We start from the raw sequence: 20,292 nt of genomic DNA, 5'->3' as shown, positions 1-20,292 counted from the left end.
ATTTATTTTATTTTTTACTTTCATACAAACGTGTCTGTAAAATGTATTTTTAGGATACACTAATTAATGCTTTATTTTTTCCTGTTCATTGTCTGTTATTGTTTTCACTTATCCTCAATCATGTTTAATTAGCGATCAAGTACATTTCTTATGTATAGCTTTTCAATTCACATTTTATTATTACTTTTTATTTTTTTTTGCCAAAATGCCTAGCATAAAAAAAACATTTATTTTGTATCAATGGGTGTGTTCAGTACTTGCAAAATCCGGTCTTAATGATAAACAAACTTGGCTTGCTGTCAGCTCTGCGATTGATCTCTTTAATGCATCCTATGTTTTATTCTAATTTAAAATAGTTTTTAGCGAACAAGACTTTTATTTTGTCCTGGAGTTGCGACGTCATAACGCTGCGCAGCGCTCCTGCGTCTTTGATTCGGCGGAAGAAAGGTGCGTTTTAATCATTTGATAGAAGTTGTATATAAAACCGTGGAATGAAATTATTATTTAATGTACCGCTTAACCAAGTGACATGAAGATAATTTTCATAGAAATGTATCAAATTTTTGTCCCCTGTATGATGAATCGGTTTATCATAGACACGGATTCGGTCACTGGCAAGTGGTGAAATAAACGAGTCAATTGAATGAACTGATTCTTAAAATGATTCAATGATTCGAAAAGGAAGAATCGCAGTCTCTATGCAATAATGACATTTAATGCAAGTGATTTCACATGTGAAATGTATTAAATATAACTTACAAACGAGTAAATACCGTCATTAATCTTAGTCTTTTTTATTGTTATCAAGTTTTTTTAAAGCCATTCTCATTCTGACTGACTCCCTTAACAGTGTACTAAACAGAACTAAGGAGCCGACTGAGATGCACCCAGAGATTCAGTATGCATTTTATTTCCTTTTTGTAATCTTAAACAGGACAAAGTGATCAAACGCACTGAAAACCCCCTCAAGGCCCACTATTATAAATATGGCGTTTGTTAAAGAGGAGAGCGAAGAAGCGTTCAGAGTCAAACGTGAAGATACAGAGGAACAAATAAAGATTGTGTTCATTAAAGAGGAGAGCGAAGAAGTGAAGATGGAAGAAACATTCAGAGGCAAACGCGAAGAAGCCGAGGAACAAACAGGTTGGTCCTCGTTTGATCCTTTGTTAAAATGTCCAGCTCTGCAGAAATTAAAGATTTCTTTAAGAATGCCGCGAGTGTAGTAATAAAACTTTTCATTTGTGTATTATTAACGCCAAAACATTTAGTTTGTGACTATATAGTAACTCTTGTGTATCGCAAGTCACGATATAGATCTAATTCCACGAGATCTTTAGAGAAACGACTAAAACGACTTTGTCTCAAAAAAGAGCTCAGAAGACTGCAAGTGCTTTCGTCTGCCAACAGTGCGGAAAGAGTTTTGGAAAAACGGAAACCTTAAAGTCCACATGAGGATTCACACCGGAGAGAAGCCGTACGCCTGTAAACAATGCGCCAAGAGTTTCACGCGAACCGACAGCCTTAAGAGTCACCTGAGGACTCACGCCGGAGAGAAACCGTTCGCCTGTGGTCAATGCGGAAAGCGTTTCCCACACAAAGCCACGTTTCACAATCACGTGAGAATTCACACCAGAGAGAAGCCTTACACCTGCCAACTGTGCGGAAAAACGGTGAACCGACAAGGGAAGCTCAAGATTCACATGAGAGTTCACACCGGGAGAAACCCTTCGCCTGCGATCGCTGTGGAAAACGCTTCCCGTACAAAGAAAGCTTTAATAAGCATATGAAGATCCACTTAAGAGAGAGCTGTTTTGTATGCCACCAGTGTGGGATGAGTTTTGCAGGCAGGACTAAACTTAAGAGGCACGTAACGACTCACGTTGGACGGGAGCCTTTTATGTGTCACGAATGTGGAAATGTGGAGTTTCATGAAAAAAGCAAACCTCAGGACTCACATGAGAGCTCACACTTGAGGGAAGATTGTTTTACCCGCCATAAATGTAGAAAGCGTTTCAGACATAAATAAGTTTCTACCAATGGTGTGTTGGCGGTCTTCCATAACAAGGAGGTGAATTTACTTCAAATTCTTATAGTCTGTTTTATATTTCTGTGTTAAAATGTATTTATTAAAGCGAAGTATGAATCTCATCCAAAGGCAATTTTCTGATCTTGTGTTCCCCCATTGTTTTTAATAGTTAACTTCATGCAACTTTAACGTCATATCGCGAAGGGTCACGAATGAAACTCTAAAGTAGGCGAGCGAATATCTCTGAAACCTCAGTAGTTATAAAAGAGCAGTCGAGAATTACCTGGGTGATGTACTAAATAGGCCAGCAAATGAGTATGTCCGAAACCTCAGTATTCATAAAAAAATAGTCGAGAAGTTCCCGGATGTCCTACTGCTTCTGCTCGTCGATGGATACTATTCCATCCCAGGAGGCCACGGGAGATCAATACGTCATCATCGAATCGCAGTCGAGCAACTGTATAGTAAAATTTTATTTTTGCTTGAGGTGTAAAACATACTTGGTAGGGTTTCGGATTTATTGATGCTATGAGATGTTTGTGGAAGTGTCGCTCTTACTTTCTTTTTATTATTATTATTATTATAACTGCAGAACATACAAGCTCAGGGAAAGAGGGCAGTTTCTATAACGATGAACAATCATAATGACCAAAATAACAACTATTATGCGTTCGCATCCATTATAGTATACGATTATATGCAAATTCATGAGCAGAGACCACGTCACGAATGAATACGTAAATAATATATTGTTCAAAATATTTGGGATGAGAAGGAACAGACTCAGAATAAGCCTAAATCAACCCAAAATTTATTGATTATACTACAATCATAAGGGCAGTGTTTTTGAGGGATTTTTTTGTTTAGTTTTTCCAACAAGACCAAAAAAATAGCAAAATGTCATTACCATCAAAATTTGTTTTTGCGCATGTCATTGATCACTTGTTAACAAACATGGCGGACCGCATTCATACGAGATGAGATTTTGAATTAAAGCACCTACTCTTTTAGCACTCATTAAGTAAGTAAATACTCAATGAGTAGGTGGTTTCGGAGATATAAAAAAGCTCTTTTTCAGACTTTCTGGTGGTTTGTAAAGAGTTTTCTGTAACAGTCTATAAGGACAGTGTGGTGTACAAGTCAGGAGTGTGTGAATATGCCCAACAAAACCTTGAGTGATGATGGAGATTTTACACAGGCCAAGTCTTCCCTGTTGTTTGAAAATGATCACGCAAACTACTGAAGACATTTAGACAAAATACTAGTGCTGCGGCTGGAAGTAAGTTAGGTTAGAATTTTAAAACTAGAAATATTTTGTTACAAAAACCCATGGATCTGCCTCAGAGGACATTATGCATCCAGTTATAAATTCACACAATCTGACTGTTCATAAGGATTGTGAATGATGTACAGTAGAGACAGATGGATGTTTAAAAAATTTTAATGCAAACAAAAGCAAGGCTGTGAAGAATAGAAATATAGTCTCCATTCATTCAGGTTCATTTCCACTACTGCAAAGCTTGAAAAAGGAACTGGAGGTGCTTAAGCACTGAATAGCAAATCGGTGAAGTGACTTCAAAAACATGGTTGTGTAACCAGAGAATAGAAACTTCTATCCCTGTTAGCTGTGCCCCTGGCAATATGGCACAGAAAGCCAAGATAAGTGTTGAAAAGCTTCCCTACGCGGCCATCGTGTGTTGCACTATTGGGTGAGAAAGTGCACATTAGAACACCATCACAAACACGCACAGCGAGACATGATCTTAAACTCAATGAAACGTTTCTGTCACTTCTGAGGTGGATGTTTCGTTTAAAGTCTGCCAAGATCAATTTTTTCATCGAATTTTACTTTTTTGCATGGTGAATTGTATTGGCACTAACCTACAAACGTAGTATTTGACTCCAGGAAACCTTTTCGATTCGTCATACGAGAGCATGTTCCCCTGTGCCCCCAGCATCCATCTCCAACCACGTCCTCCACATGGATCAACAAGAACCTGCACATTATCCATACAGAATAGGATAGGTGTCATCTCCTTGCCTGGAATCTAATTGTTCTACGTGTTTGTTATCTTAAATGATTTAAATATATGAAAAAAGCAATGGTAACACTTCAGTATAGGGGTCAGTCTCATTATTAACTAATTAACTTATTAATTAATTAGCTTATTATTAGAATTAGACTTTAAAATAAAATGTGACCAAAATAATGTACTGGACTGAGTACCTCATAGTTTCTGGCATGATGCTCTCCCCAGTTATATTCATAGATGCAGAGCTGATTCCTTACAAACCCACTGTGCCACCCTCCGTCAGGTCCAATGGCTTTGCACACTACTACTTGGGTTGGAGATCGAACAGCATCTGTAAACCACAAGGATTTCTGGGTTAATGAAGCCCAATAGCAAGCGTGCTAGTGAGTGCCAGAGCCAACAGCCAGGGGTTTTCAGACCGCTGAACAACCTTGGTCTAATGCGGGCCATCTTAAGAGTGGTCACGAGTCAGGAGGCGCTTGGCGATGCTTCTCATTTTCATATCCAGCTATCGTCTAACATTAGCATTTAAAACATTTTAAATAACCATTTTAATCGGTTTTAAAACTCACCTTTAATCACCAGCATGCGTGTGACAGAATTTAATTCAGAGTTGTGTACACTGTTAAAGAGTCGGATTCTCATGTTAAATATGAACAAAGTTTCAAAAAACTATTTGGACATATGACAGAGGATTTACAAGTTTCTGAGGTTTTTTTTACGTTGGTCTGCATGACATAGTTGCGGATGTAATTCCTTATATGGGCATTTCTCCCAGAGCTAGAGAACAGCATTCGTTCAGGAAAAAATTCTCTAAAGAAGTGTGTTTTGGGTTACAAGGTAAAGATAAAATTTCATCACTCTTTAGCTCCACCTACATGGTACACCTCTATGAGCTCGTTTTTTTTTCCAGAGAGAATCGTAAAGCTGTATCCTTCTTTTATAAATATGATAAAACTAAAGACATTTTGGAGATATGGTGGATGCAGTACTATATAGGTAAAACGAGATTGGGCGAACCTTTGTGTCATGCCCCCTTAAGATTGCAATTTGATTGTAGCCCTTACGATAGTAGTTTTTATAGTGATGCTGGTCTGACAGTGGAAATGCAGCATGATTGTGGCCTTTAGCTTAATAATGCAAAGATTTATAATATTGCCCATTAACTTGAAAGCATAGACATAGGCACATAAAAGTTAAGATTCAGCCTAATCTAATGCAATTATATATGAAAAGTAAAAGAGTTTACATACTCCATGGTACTCCTCTGGTATTAACCCACTGGAGGTCTTGACTTCTGCAGCCCTGGTAAGGGTCTCCTTTCCACGGGCTCACACAGGTGCAGCTCCTGGCATGATTGTAGGAGAAGCATCTGGCATTTACTCCACAGGGTCTAACCAGGCACGTTTCACGACATGTGCCATAGGAGCCAGTGCAGACCTCATGGGCCTTACAAACAAAGTCTTGCATGCAGTTGTTACACATGTGTGGTGTGAAGGATGGACAAGGTTGCTGTGAGCATTTATACTCAGCAGGTTGAGGGTGTGTGGCGGAGCCCCAGCCAGGCGAGCATGAGGCCTTACAGACGGTGGCTCTACCTTCAGATCTGCACTCAACTCTCCCATTTTCCTGCTCAGCGTAGCAGGCAGGCAAGGCACTCCACTGCCCTCCAGAGCACCCCACGGTTTGTGGGAAAGGCTTCAGCAATCCACCACATTTAATTCTGACTTGCTGCTGGGCTGTGCTATGGTACAACTCCTTGCAATGGTTGTTCTGAAGATCCGCAGCATTTAGAGGGCCACATCCGTTTTTATTGAAGAGTCTCCACTGCTGTGAAACATAGTCCTTAAAAACCTTCTCTACAATGTTCTTTGATTTTCCAGTGACCAGCAGAAATTTTGACCAAGCTAAAACAGCTTCCTTTTCTAGGGCAAATATGTAGCGAACAAAATAATCAATCTGGTCAGTGTAGTATTGTGTGCACTCTACTGGCTCACCAGACTGTTTCTGGGAGTTGTGAACAAGCGAGTTGCGAAATATATCCAGAATGTTTTGTTTGTCTCCAACCCCAGTGCCCATCATCATGTTGTGGAATTCAGTGAGATAAAACTTAAATGAGTGTCCTCCTTCTGTGAACTGAGCTTTAAATTCAGAAACATAGTGGCATTGGGTTATTGCACTTTTCTTAAGTCGTGAATGTAATATGTTGATGAAGTGAAACTTCTGAATCACATTGCTGTATTTGACAATGGTTTGTGTCCACTGGACGTCATTTCTAACAGACCCAAGTATCTCTTCAGTGTATTTCTTCAGCTCCTGGACACTCGAGTAAATTTTTGTTAGACCAGGGACAGGTTTATAGATCACACTGTTGATTTCACCTTCCAAAACTGCATAGTTAATAATATTCTGAATGCTTTCCTTACAAGCTGGACCATGGAACATCTTATAGCACTTGCAGAACACTTGTGTGGTGTCCTTGATGTGTTTACATTCTCCATGGTTGCAATTCACATCTGAACAAGGAGTTTTCACCACAGTATTTCCTTGAAGGTAGATATTAAAGTCTCTGGGAGAGTTGTTAGGGTGTCCTGCTATGTGACAGCTTAGCTTAATATCTGGCACATCTGTTTGAGCATAGCCTGAGGGTTTTGTAACAGCATGAAGAAACAGTATGTGGCGGGTAACTTTAGCACCAAGCCTGCGGAGCAGCTCATCTTTTATTGTTGCACACTTCCGAGTATTGATCTGATTTAATAATTCTTTTTGCAAACTGGATGTAACATTGTTCTTAATGTTTTGATCAACAGTAGAAGCCTTTTCTTTATGAATTACGTGAACAAACGTCTTTTTTTTAACATTAATGTAAATTGACTTTCCAAACGTAAACTCTTTTTGAGCATTTTTTGGGTGGGCAATCACTATCCATTTGAACCAGTGGAATTTTCTCTCCAAATGATGCTTAATATCTGAAGCTAGCTTTCCTCTACTTGAGAATCGTTGATTGCTAAGTTTCACAGCATCCTTGTGAGCCCACTTCTCAAAGTCATCGGCACACTCAATCAAGGCATCCTGTATGGCTGATAAAGTGTTGGACAGTTCTTTGACTGCTTCTTGTACCTTTACTTCATCATCACAGCCCTTTAATTTGTTATAAAACACATTTAAATTCAGCCCTGAAACCATCAGAGTGGTGAAGTAGGCAGAGTATTGCACCAGAACATTAAAATTACCATTGGATTTCTTGATAATGAGCTTTAAAAGATTCTTATTCAACCTGACGTTATTGTTCTCAGTGATGTATCGGTATAAATTAGCAACACTCTTGTCTGTGCCAGTGTTTTTATAGAAAGTGGTGAAACTCTCAGCCAGCCTGGTCTTCTGTTCTTGCGTGGAAGCCAAAGGAGCAGTCTGTATAAACTCGGTTAACTTAGCCCAGGAGTTCTTGATCACATTCTCGTCTTTGGCATAGCTGCTTGCGTAGTCGGTCCATTTCATTTCTGTTCGCAGGGTGGAAACTTGAAGAGAGAGAGAGTTGAGTTTACTGTTGACCCCAGCAAACTGTTCCTGCATGAACTGCAGTGTTGGATCCGATTGTGGAGTGAATGCAAAGATGAAGTTAATTGAAGACTTGATAAAGCCAAAACTTACTGCAACTTTGCCAAAAGAACCAAAGACTTTTACGACTTTTGTGGGTGGGTCACGAGCTGTGTCTCTCCCCTCGTTTTTAAAAACTTCACTGAGACTTTGGAGAAATTCTTTAGTGGCTGACATGCCCTTTTCCACTTTATTGATTTGGGAGACATCAATTTCAGCTGTGCCTGAACAGCTGTATAGAAGCAGATAAAGGATAGTGAGGAAAGTCTTGCCAGTATCCATGACAGCTTAACCTGATTAAGAAGAAAGAAAGAATTACATTTGTTGCCTGGTGTCACCTAACTTTTTGAAGAATGCTCACTCTAGACCGGTCCCTGGAGCATGCTATCACACGTTGTGTTGGCCAGACTTTAAAATTAAGTGTGTAAGGTTTCATTCAAAATTAGCTTAGAATGCAACAAAACCATCACTGGCACTGCACCCCTTTACCTAAAACTTTATGTAAAACGTGCCTTTTAAAAGCTTGGGTTCTGCAAATGAACGTTGCTTAATTATGCTGTCCAAAAGAGGCACAAAATCGCTTTCACAGACATTTAAATTAAATGTTCTGTCCTGGTGGAATGACCTGCCCTTTCTGCTTGTTTTCTTAAAAGTGTATTTGTGTATTGAACAAAGGTGAATCTGGTTCCTCACAGGGCTTTTTTTCTTAACCTAAAAATCTTAAGAAATCTTCTGATATTGTTGCACTGCAGATGAGGAGCGAAGGAGAACTGAACCAAGGGTCCTCTCTGTACCTGCTTTTTTCAAGAGCAAAATTGCCAGTCATGTGGGGGAAAAAAAGTAATCCAAGACAAAAAATATAGTCGCAAACAATGATCATCAGGGTCCAAGCTTAACCCATTGGCAACAGATGTTTGAAAAGACATCAAATTGAAATCAAAATTGACATAAAACTATTCAGAATATTCAAAACCTGAATATTTCTCAACTGCGACATAAAAATAACTCGTTATAATTTTAACACTAGAAATATGTTTATTACAAAAACCCATAGATCTGTTTCAGAGGACTTATGATAACCCCCTGGAAGCATATAGGTTAGTTTTACATCACAGTAAAACTTGCAGATACATGCGATTTACGGAGCTTCAAAATAATGGCCGCTATCCACGAGCATTGCCAAGCTTGGATGAGCCAAGATAAATAAGAAAAAAAAAAGATTGTCTGAAAGAAGAAAGTCATATACATCTTGAATGGCTTGGGGGTGAGTAAAGTATGGGATAATTTACATTTTTGTGTGAACTATTCTTCATTTTTGTGGGATAAGAATTAAAAATGACTAGAAATATTTACAATTATATTTTCTACATGGACATATTTTTTGGTACAACTGGAGTACCTCGTTTTTTCACCAAATATGGATTTACACTATTTTACACATTGCGCATTTAGGCACAGAAGCCTGAAAGATTTTCTTGAGTGTGTAAATTGTAAAGTGTGTCAAGTTTCTCTGTAAATTACACTGTCCTATCCCATTAAAATCTTTAAAAACTATTAACTTTTTGAGGTATATACAAATGTCATATCACTGGGTATGCAAACTGATCTCATAACCATAACGATTTACACCACTATAATAAAACACATATTTTGCATGGTCATATTCTACATACCTAATCCTATCCAATACCTACACTTAACAATTAACTCACTAATAATAAACAGTAAATTAGACGTTTGAGGCAAAATTCATAGCTAATGACTGGTTAAATTGAGACAATAACCATTTAGGAAAAAGTCAAATAATGCTGAGATACAATATGCAAAATAAATCATCAGAATAGCTCACCTGAACACGATCATACAGGCACAAATTCAGACAAAGAATGGAACCAATACTTGGCTATTTATACTAAAGCTAATGAGTCACATGACAACCAAAAAAACAAAAAAGAGGAAGAATTATCCTGTTTTGTTATCCTTTCTCATTGCAATCTTAATAGCATTTTTATTTTATTATTATAAGCCATATCTCACAAAATCACAGTAGCTTGTCAAAGTTATCTCATTGGGCCTTTCACAAATAACATACTAATACTAATGAAAATACATATTTTGACAGGCAAGCAGGACAGAACATTTTATGGTGCTATGCCATTTTAACCAGAATAACAAAAAAAATGTTTTGAACCAATCCACTTAACCTTCCTTTAAGGATTAGGGTGATGGATATATTTTATTATAAAAACGTGAACCCGTTGAAAAGGCCCAACATGAGATACTGTGATGAAGTTTTAGGGTTAAGTTTATTTTTATGGCACTTTCCATAGATTTCATTACTTTACTGTACAAACTATTTCTTCTATCGCATAATACCAGGACCACACACGCACAAATGCCACCAGCCAAGCCAACAGCAAAAATAATGAAGCTGTTGCCTTTGCTGTCGACGATGACTTTACAGTCTGGACTGAAATGTTTGAGGTTCATAGGCCAATGTGCTTTCAAAATGGTCCGTTTCTGCTTTTTGTTACAAGGCTGAGCAAGCTGTACTGATATTACATGGACCTATGTTACACAAACAATATTTCTCTCTATATTTCTAGCACAAAAAAGTGCAAATATTACAAATATGTTTTTGAAAATTGAGCCTCTTTTATTTTCAGTATAATATCATTTATATTTTATCGCATAAAAATCAACCCCAATGGCAACATGTATAGCAAAAACAACAGTGGACCAAGAATGGATTCCTGTGGAACACCCCAAGAAGTAGTCACAGGCCCTAAAACAAAATTTCCAGTGTTTATACCACCCCAATGTGCACAATACGAGGAACTTGTGGAAGTGATAACTCCTGCTGTGGCCAAGTAAAATTTTAAATTGCCTGCCGAGAAGCAGGCTGAACCCTCAAAGAGCAAGTTAGATGAATGTTTTTTCGAGGTCTTAGTCGCTCATTCAATGCCAGGGCTTGCTGTTTTTCCCTGATCTCCAGATCATGGGCAAGATTGCATTTGGCCAGCCTCTTTAATTCAACAGGTGCTTCAGGGCACAGTGATAGCTAGTAAGTACACATCCCAGTGTCCGCCAAAAAGAATGTAGAAAGGGGTTACAGAAATCAGTTTGGTTCTCCTCAACCACGTTTTAACAGGATCATTTACACTGTGGAGGGTCACGAGCAAGCTCGGGTTTTGGAACAAGTAATAAATGCTGAAGGAGGCCATCGAGGTGGTCCCTCCTCTCGAAAGAGAAGCAGGGTTCTACAGTACTTCATTATTTCCAAGAAGAATATGGACTTGCGGCCTGTTTCAGATCAGCATCAGCTGAACAGCTCAGTAATTTGAGTTCAAGTTCAAGATGCTCACCATCAAACAGGTCACGTCTCAGAGCAAGCCTAAGGGCTGGCTTGTCACAACAGGTTTAAAATTTGCTTATTTCCATGTCTCCATCTTTCCTAAACACAGGTTTGCTTTCAGGTGCGAAGCCTGCCAGTATCTGGTTCTTCTGTTCTGCCTTGCACTCTGGCCCTAACTTACTTTTAATGTGTTTTTTATCACTTTTGTAAGTTTGTCTGACTGTGTAATGTACGGTTTAACAGTACAGTAACACCCATTTAGCACTAAGGTTGATTTGAAACATGTACCTTGTATTATTTGCTACTGAATTAACTGTTAAAAGTACTAAGTTGGAAGAAGTTCTTATTGTTGTGTTTTGGCGATTAAGCCAAAACACCAAAATGTTCTCGATACAAATAACAATGTTCTTGTGTTCTGAAACAGTGATTATGTAGAATGAAAATATTTACATTTACAATATAATCGTGAGATCAGGTTTAGAAAAAATTACTAGTGGTGTTAGAAGTGCGATCAGTTCTATACTAAGATTTTCGAAAATGTGCACCTCACTTTTGAAAATAGCAAAATAGTGATATTCGCTTTAGGCAAGCACCACTAATGAAAACAAAAAGCTGTACTGTCATTTGAAATGTCTTGTTTCTTTACCACAGTGACTTCACAGTCTGGTGTGGAACATCTGAGGTTCATAGGCCATGGTAGTCCTTTCGAAACTATGTTTCTGCTGTTTGTTGCAAGGTAGAACAAGTCATGCTGATATTACACAAACATATCTGTCCAGACAACCACACTATACATGAGACAGTTTAATTATTTATCTAAAATGACAAAGGTGTAATTTTGTAAAGGGAAAGATGGTGTTACCGTTCATTGCTAAGCTGATGATACTCTGCTCCATATTTCTTTGGTGCCCAATGAAACGTACCGATCTGCAAAACTAATGGAATCAGACATTAAAAACTAGATGACTATTAATTTCTTACTTGTAGTAAAACACTTGTACAATGTATAACACTGCTCTTGTCAGTTATTTTGGAACCTAGGCATGCAATTTGATATTTCCTTCAAAACTATGTTTCAAGCATTTGCAAAACCTTAGTATTCCATCTATATATATATATATATATATATATATATATATATATATAGATGTAAATTATAACCTATGCTTAATGCAGAAAAGATCATTCATTTGCTCATGACCTCAAGTTTAGATTATTGTAATAATCTAAATAGTAATAGATTATTTTAATCATTATTTGGTGCTAAATAAGTTATAAAATGCAGCAGTTAGAGTTCTTACTAGAATTGGGAAGTATGATCATATTAGCCCGGTTCTGTCAACACTGCACTGGCTTCCTATTAAACATTGTATACATTTTAAAATCTTGCTAATTACGTATAAAGCCCTGAATGGTTTAGGACCTCTGTATTCGAGTGAGCACATATTGCATTCCTTGTTCTTAAAATCTCTGGTCATTTGATAATACCTAGAACATCAAAATCATCTGGGGGTGGCAGATCTTTTTCCTGTTCAGCTCCCCCTGGATCAATCTACCTAACATTTTTCAGGAGACAGACACACTCTTTCTGTTTAAATCTAAATTAAAGACTCATCTCTTTATCCTGTCTTAAACTTAAATACTCTGTTATTAAAATCTATTAAAGGAAATTTGCCCCTAGGGCTGCACAATATTAGAAAAATATATATTTCTGTTATATGACAAAACAAACAAAAAGTACTGAAAAGCTTTACAAAAATAAACAAATTTCAAACATAGATGTGCACATCACACTATCGTGCAGCCCAAATTATTAGGTTGCATTAATTAGCTCAACCAGAACTGGGAACACCTTGCATATCACCTTGCATATAGATGATAGATGATAGTAATAGTAATAGATGATTATCCACGTTGACCGAAACTTCTTCCACACTGAAGACACATGTAAGAATTCCCTCCCGTGTGAGTTCTCATGTGACTGCTTAGGTTTCCCTGATGAGAAAAGCTCTTTCTACAGCACTGGCATACGAAAGGCTTCTCTCCGGTGTGAGTTCTCGTGTGAATATCAAGGTGTCCTTGTTGAGCGTAACTCTTTCCGCATTTGTAAAGTTTCTCTCCGGTGTGAACTCTCATGTGCTTGTTAAAGCATGCTTTTTGACTGAAGCTTTTCCCACACTGTTCGCAGGTGAAGGTCTTCTTTCCAGAGTGAATTTGCATGTGGTCTCTAGAGTTTTGTTGATTGAAACTCTTTCAAACTGAAAGCGTGTGGACTTTCTCGTGTGGACGTCTTTTCAGTCGGAGACGATGGTTTTTCTCCAGTTTGGTAATCATGAAGATTCTCATATTGATCTTCCTCTTCGTTTTCATTAACTACTACTTTCTCCTCCTTTGGTGCCATTAGATCTAAGGTGAAAAACAACAATGTATCAAAACCACGTGTCTAGTTTTTTCTGCTAGACACAGATACTACCACACCTGCCAAGACTTCAAGGATTAAACTCATGAAAGAGTTTATTTTGGAAACGCTAGCTGGAATAATAATTTTTTACATTATATTTGGCTGTTAGGTGGCCAGTCTCAAATACACCATGTATTTTCCGGTATTATGGTGTGTATTTCATATTACGGTGTGGAGATAAATGGCGAGAAGATATAGTCTAGATTTTCAATATACCAAACACTTTTGGATTCATTTGTAAGCAATGTCTAAAGACGATCTCAACCAATCTGTGTGAAAACTGTCTGGGAGGAGTTTGGAAAAAGTCGAATTTCCCACAAAATTCAAAATTGACCTGTTTGGTTTATGTGAAGATTGTTTTTAAGTTCACTTAAATTAGAAGTTCTTTTGTTAGTCTAATAAATGTTAAAATTGACAGCTCTCAACTATTTAATAGAGACATCAGCATTGGTATCAATGAAACCTGCCTTCAATGGTAAGGTCATTAAGCAAATATTAACAATATATTGTCTATGTTGTGAAGTGGAGTACTTTTGAGGAGCAGATTTTTTTAAAAATTGGAGCATTGAGATTTTAAGTACAGTGATTACAATTCATGCCAACAGCCTGTAATATAACAGCATATTTACTAAGAATTCACGTTAAATATATTTAGCTCGCTCAATAGAGAAGGATCCCCCAAATCAGAAAGAAATTGAGGGCTATGACGCCGTGAGAGGGAAGCTGTAGGAATTTCTTTGTCCTTCTAGATATGCTTTCAGCTAAAAATATTTAGTAGCTTATTATTTTACGATCTAGATTTATTATGTGACACAAAACAATATTCAATCTTGTAAAAAAAAAATGGTTAGAAAACAAGCAATTTTTGTTACCAATTATACGCACACAAAAACTACGTATGCAAAAATAAGCATTACAAAATTACATTACATTATATTAAAGCGCTTTTAAAGAACTTACAATGAATGGTTTAAACGCAGTAAGTGCTTTAAAAGCATACCTTTGTTTTGCCGGTCCGCGGCGCTTTCTTATGACGTCACGTCTGCATTGCAAAATAAAAGCCTGTATAAGCGCATAGAACTTCGGGTACAGAAAACAAGGATTTATCTGTGAAATACATATTAAAAAGCTGCCTAGGCAAAACAGTTATATCAATTCATCTACCATGCAGACCACGGGTTGTTAGACAGTCAAATCATTTTTATTTTGAAACGCATGGAAATGACATGCCTTTAACATACAAGATATCAAAACCACATTGCGTTCTTTAATTAGGACTCTTATACAATTCTTCAAAAAAAGTTAGCATTATTAACTACTCTGATTGAATTAGCTTATAAGGTCTGAGAATGAAAACCTACCTGTTTGTTCCTCAGTTTCTTCATGTTTCTTCAATCTTCACGTCTTCACTCTCCTCTTTAATGAACACCATCTTTTTAAGAGTGACACGTTTCGCCGGGTCCTGTTTAAGATAAGAACTGACATGAGAAAATGCAAACTAAACCTCTGAACATTTTGTAGTTTGTTGTAAACGTTCGCGTTATAGTTAGTTGTGAGTTGTTTAAGCGCGCGACGTCGCTCTGAACCCAAACGAAACTGAATCGTTTTGCCAAGTATTTGCACTGAAGTTGCACTGAGTTCAGAAGAGTGTGAGAGAAAATGTCTCGAAACGATAAAACACTATAAATACTTAAAAACGCAAATCTTTCCTCAGCCGAATTACAGTGGGGTGGGGCGCAGCGTCATGACGTCAGTGCGCCAGTCCAAAATAAAAGTCCCATGTGGCATACATTTAATTTGGCAGAAATCCAAGAGAAAGGTAAGCAGTGATTATTTATATATATATATATATATATATATATATATATATATATATATATATATATATATATATATATATATATATATATATATATATATATATATACTTATTAACAATATTGATATTACATAAATTGATATTACATAAAGTATATTTTAAATGTTTAATAGTTTTTATGACTGAAGGCGAGTACCACTGAAACAAATACTACTAATGTCTCTTATTTTTTCCCTAATATTTGACTATAGTTACTCAGCATTACAGTTTAATAATTAAGAGCTACCAATTTTATATTTATTAGAAAAAAATAACTTCTTTAAAATTAACAATCGTCACCCATTTTAATAAATGCCATAATGAACTAATTGTTTCCAGGACTAATGTTTTACTTTCATTATATATTTTTAACTATTATTTCAGATGATATTGTCCATGTTTAGTAAACATCTGCATCTAAACAAGATGCGGAAATGTTATCTTTTGATTGAGAATATCGCAAGTGTTCAAAAGCTTACATTTGGATGTCAGACTAGATATAAAGCTCATCTCAACTGCATTGATAGCTTTCGATAGCTCTGAAATTCGTTCTATATTGTTGGCTAAGACTTTTATTTTATGTTATGTCATAAAGCTGCGCCGCGCTCTAGCTCCTCTGACTCGACTGAAGAAAGGTACGCGCTTTATAATCGTTTAAAGCGTTTTAACGAACGCAGCCCTTCGCTTCGAGAATTAACAGGATATTTAAAGCTGTTAAGTAAATTATTGCCGAAAGCAACAGTGTCATGCTTTATATATGTTGTCACAAATTAAAGGCATTTTGTTTGGATTACAGAAACGGTCTTATTTTGTAGCCCGCATTTTGAATCGGTTTATCAAAAACGGTGCTTTTCGAAACCGAGTCAACTGAATCAGTTGCTTCATAAAACGATTCGCTGTTTTGAATCACTCGAATCAGCGCGCGCTGACGACACGTGCTGCTCAAAACAAACATGTCATAAAACTTTCTCAGACCACGTGCCAATGTTTTTATGAGAGTGGAACCTATTAAATGTAATTACCATTAATAAATACTATACCATTATTAAATACTAGTGTAATGAATTAAAAAAAATTTGTTTTGTTGGTTTTTCCCCTGCTTTTCATTGTTCTTATCTTTTAATTCAGGGAAAAAGTGTCCAAACAAACAGGAAAAAAACTCAGTTGAGTTTGACGCGGCACGCTGTTATGAAGATGGCGTTTATTAAAGAGGAGAGTGAAGACCTGAAGATCGAAGAAACGTTCAGAGTCAAACATGAAGAAACCGAGGAACACATAAAGACGGTGTTTATTAAAGAGGAGAAAGAAGACGTGAAGATCGAAGAAGAGTTCAGAGTCAAGCGTGAAGATCAAACAGGTTGGGTTTCATTCTCAGAGAGACACGACTAATCAACTAGACATAATAATACATTAACAGCAAAGTCTTTAAATGCAACCAGGTCCTTAATTGCAAAAAAAACAACAACATGATGGTACATTATTCATCGAAATCTAGATCTCGGTTTTATGAAAATGGTTTTATGTAGGCTAGGTTGTGGAGAAACACAGAGCATCATCAGCATAAAAGATATAAAGGTTATGAAGACGACGTCTTTCAAGGGAAGCGCATGCGTAGAAAAAAGATCTGTAATAAAAAGAGAGCTTATGAGTTTATGCAAAGCCATTTTGAGCTTCTGAAACCTGAATAAAACTAGTTATTCACTACTTTAGCCATCCAAAAACATTTCTTACCAGCTGCCCAAAAGAAAGGATTTGATGCTGGGTCGAGTTGTAAAGTCGTTTCTGGGAAAACGGTTGTATTTTGTACGCCGAGATAACGTGCCTTCAGACATCCAGAAGATCAAAGAACACTTTTTTGGGGGGGAAACGAGCTCATTCTCTAACTCCCCCAGAGTTAATAAGTTGAGTTTCACCGGTTTTTGGAATCCGTCCACCCGATCTCGCGATAGCGCCTTTAGCATAGCTTAGCATAGATCATTGAATCCGATTGGACCGTTAGCGTCTTCAAAAATGAACGCTGAACGGATTCAAAAAACAGTAGAACTCAACTTATTGAGGCTATATCCAAAACAAGTGGAGCGAAGAACTATTCAACGTTTACTCAAATTTCGCACGTAATGTTTAGTTAATTGATAAACATCTAACTGATTGTTGAGAGATAGTTATTGATGTATGTGCCTTCGGTTTATTTCTCCTCAGACCCGACGACACTGAAAGAGGAGAGTCAAGAATGTGACTCCAAACCCGGAGAAGAAGCGTTTAGTTCCTCGCAGACTGAAACGACCACCTCGCAAAAACGAGCTCGGACAAACCCAGCCACCAAGCTTGAATCCCGTGTGGGGGTCCCTTCCGGAAGGAGCTCCCTCACCTGCCGACGGCGCGGAGGAACGCTTCGGGAAAAAGCAAGCCTCAAAGTCCACGAAAAGAAGCCGATCGCGTGCGCTCAGTGCGGGAAGTGTTTCACGCAGAAAAAAAACCTCAACGCCCACATGCGAATCCACACCGGAGAGAGGCCTTTCACCTGCGAGCTGTGCGGGAAGAGTTTTATGCGAAACGGGGGACTCAAGATTCACGCGAGAACTCACGGCGAAGACAAGCCGTTCAAGTGTTGCCGGTGCGACAAGAGCTTCGCGCTGAAAAAACTCCTCGACGCCCACACGAAGGTTCACACGGGACAGAGGCCTTTCGTCTGCCAGCAGTGCGGGAAGAGCTTCGGCCTCAAGGGGAACCTTCAGACTCACACGAAAATTCACACCGGAGAGAATCTCTTCGAGTGCGTTCAGTGCGGGAAGGCTTTTGTGCAGAAAAAGCAACTCCGGTCCCACGTGAGCGTTCACACCGGAGAGAAACCGTTCGCTTGCGACCGGTGCGGAGTGGGGTTCAGATATAAAGAAAGCCTCAATTATCACGCCAGGGTTCATTCGAGAGAGAAGGCCTTAGTGCGATTAGACAGCTAGCTTTTTCCTTTTAGCACGGATGTTCAAGACTCTACGCTGCGTTCAAATTCATGACTGACTATTTAAATTATTTGTAACTTATGTATAACTTTTATACTTCACCAAAAAGTAGTTACTTTCAAATGTTGATTGGCTCTACTTTTGATTCCTCTAAAGCAAAATATCACCCAAACTTCTATCTTTGTGTCTGCCGACGATGGGTGCTCTTTAGCTTATCATTTAGTTAGAGGGGTCGTGTGGTGTTGCTGAAAAGAACGTTATTTTGTGCATAATGCAAAGTGTTTGTGGTTTAAGTAAAAAAAACTAACAAAACATGCTGTACATTGTTTCTCGTCTAAGCCCTGTCTTCTGAAACGGGTCGATTTCTACACAGCTAACTGTTCCAAAAAATGAGGTGTGCTCTGATTGGACAGATATCCAGTGTGTTGTGATTGGCCGAATACACACACACACACATATATAGATAGATATACACAATTTAATATTAACATCGCCACACTAGCACCCGTTGGTGTGTATCTACTCAAACGTACAACAAAAATTTGACTCCAATGTCTTCCACCCCTTCCACCATCTAGGATCCTGAGTAGTTGCTTTCAACAGGATTTGTTTCCTGTGCTTCTGCTTTAAATTCATCATCCAAGAAAGAGATTATTCAGACAGCACCTGAAAAACCAGACTGGTTTAACTCTAGGGGAGATGGAAGATTAACCTGTGTTTGAAAATATTGGAGTGGTCCTTTCAGAAACGGTTAGATGCGTGGTGGTTTAACAGATTCATGCATTTCTTATATTAGCCTTAAAGGAACACACAAATCCAGACTGAGCAGACGGTTCACCTTCCAACAGGACAGTGACCCTAATCCCACAGCAAGAGTCGCTTAAAGACGACTCCCGTGAATGTTCTTGAGGGACCCAGCCACTGCCTGGGATTAAACCCAATCAGATGTTTTCTGGAGAAACCTGAACATGTGCATCTGCCCGTATCCAACCGGACCGAGCTAAACCGGACTAAAGCAGATTAACTTAAGGCAGCAACGTAAAATATAAAAGAAAATAAATAAAGGGGTATGAATACTATTGCAGCTACAAGGTCATTTGTATCGTTGTACTTAATGGTCTCTGAGGGCGAAGTCTCCCTAAAGATGAAATCCTCGAACCGCCCCTGCTTGAGTCAAATGGGTGTTTGGTCCTTACATAAAGACTCGGCATTGATATTTTATATACCAATGATTTACGATGAAAGGTAATGGTATGAATGGTATTTATCATTATTTCACATAAAAAGAGAACTTGTGATGTATACATTCGTACTTCATTTATTTGTCGATGACTGGAATGCACAAAACAACTCCAAAGGACTTCCAAACGAGTACAAATAAAAGCAGCAGAAAAATACTCAGACCCTTGTTCCTTTAAATTTCTTTAGAAAGAACGAGCATTTATATGACGTTTATATGAACCTGAAGGTTCGAGTCCCAGATCTGGCAGGGACTGTAGTGATCTCTCCACCTTCAATACCGCAGCTGAGGTGAGACCCTCAAGCAAGGCTTGGGTCACCATACCTGGCCACAAGACCTTTCACAAAAGTCCAGTATCAAGTGAGACACGTAGAGGTCTTTCTTTGCTGGGGCTCTGCTATATCGCTGCCTCTCTCCCTTAAAGGAACAGTTCACCCAATAATGAAAATGACCCCATAATCTACTCACCCTTAAGCCATCCTAGGTGTATATGACTTCTTTCAGAGGAACACTGTTTCTAAAAAAATTTCAAGCTTGGTAATGCTGGTGGATAGTGGCCATTATTTCGAATCTCCATAAATCTTCTGAAGCAGATCGATGGGTTTGTGTAACAAAAAAACATCTCAAATCACTGATGTCCAGGCAATGAGCGTATGCTAATTCGTGGGAGTTGAGTTTAATTACTTTACCGCATTTTTTTTCTTATATTTAGACGTTTTTTTTTTCAGAGATATAGATAAACAAAAAGTATATATCACGCAAAAT

At 38.0% G+C, this 20,292-nt stretch overlaps 3 protein-coding genes and 1 long non-coding RNA gene across 6 annotated transcripts; 2 read left to right on the top strand and 2 right to left on the bottom strand.

Annotated features, from left to right (window-relative positions):
• The first annotated feature begins 940 nt into the window (after positions 1-940).
• Positions 941-2,148, top strand: LOC122343130 (gastrula zinc finger protein XlCGF49.1-like). Of its 2 annotated transcripts, none has more exons than XR_006250672.1 (2): positions 941-1,143; positions 1,371-2,148. XR_006250672.1 is itself a non-coding variant. In XM_043237486.1 (2 exons), the coding sequence occupies exons 1-2, from the start codon at positions 987-989 to the stop codon at positions 1,785-1,787; spliced, it is 537 nt and encodes a 178-aa protein (XP_043093421.1). In that variant the 5' UTR covers positions 941-986; the 3' UTR covers positions 1,788-2,148. The 2 variants fall into 2 exon arrangements, 1 of the variants encoding a protein (XP_043093421.1); XM_043237486.1 differs by having other exon boundaries at positions 1,408-2,148.
• Positions 2,149-3,451: 1,303 nt separating this feature from the next.
• Positions 3,452-9,558, bottom strand: LOC122342974. The gene is made up of 5 exons (XM_043237213.1): positions 9,506-9,558; positions 5,313-7,949; positions 4,254-4,390; positions 3,908-4,023; positions 3,452-3,728 (listed from the first exon to the last, which is right to left on the bottom strand). Exons 2-5 carry the CDS (start codon positions 7,936-7,938, stop codon positions 3,602-3,604), a joined length of 3,006 nt encoding a protein of 1,001 aa, XP_043093148.1. The 5' UTR covers positions 7,939-7,949; positions 9,506-9,558; the 3' UTR covers positions 3,452-3,601.
• Positions 9,559-10,649: 1,091 nt separating this feature from the next.
• LOC122343164 lies at positions 10,650-15,239 on the bottom strand. Its single transcript, XR_006250682.1, has 4 exons — positions 14,834-15,239; positions 14,473-14,514; positions 11,874-13,417; positions 10,650-11,733 (listed from the first exon to the last, which is right to left on the bottom strand). It is a non-coding gene; the product is annotated as an uncharacterized LOC122343164 (long non-coding RNA).
• Positions 15,240-15,921: 682 nt separating this feature from the next.
• LOC122343082 (gastrula zinc finger protein XlCGF7.1-like) lies at positions 15,922-19,667 on the top strand. Of its 2 annotated transcripts, none has more exons than XM_043237400.1 (3): positions 15,922-15,965; positions 16,459-16,687; positions 17,530-19,667. In XM_043237400.1, the coding sequence occupies exons 2-3, from the start codon at positions 16,519-16,521 to the stop codon at positions 18,285-18,287; spliced, it is 927 nt and encodes a 308-aa protein (XP_043093335.1). In that variant the 5' UTR covers positions 15,922-15,965; positions 16,459-16,518; the 3' UTR covers positions 18,288-19,667. The 2 variants fall into 2 exon arrangements, with proteins under 2 accessions (XP_043093335.1, XP_043093334.1); XM_043237399.1 differs by lacking the exon at positions 15,922-15,965 and adding an exon at positions 15,976-16,344.
• The last annotated feature ends 625 nt before the right edge of the window (positions 19,668-20,292 follow it).

The sequence above is a fragment of the Puntigrus tetrazona genome, chromosome 4, assembly GCF_018831695.1.
Source record: "Puntigrus tetrazona isolate hp1 chromosome 4, ASM1883169v1, whole genome shotgun sequence".
In the NCBI taxonomy this organism is placed as follows: Eukaryota; Metazoa; Chordata; class Actinopteri; order Cypriniformes; family Cyprinidae; genus Puntigrus; species Puntigrus tetrazona.
The sequence above is the reverse complement of the archived record's forward strand: the minus strand, read 5'-3'. Positions and strand labels throughout refer to the sequence as shown.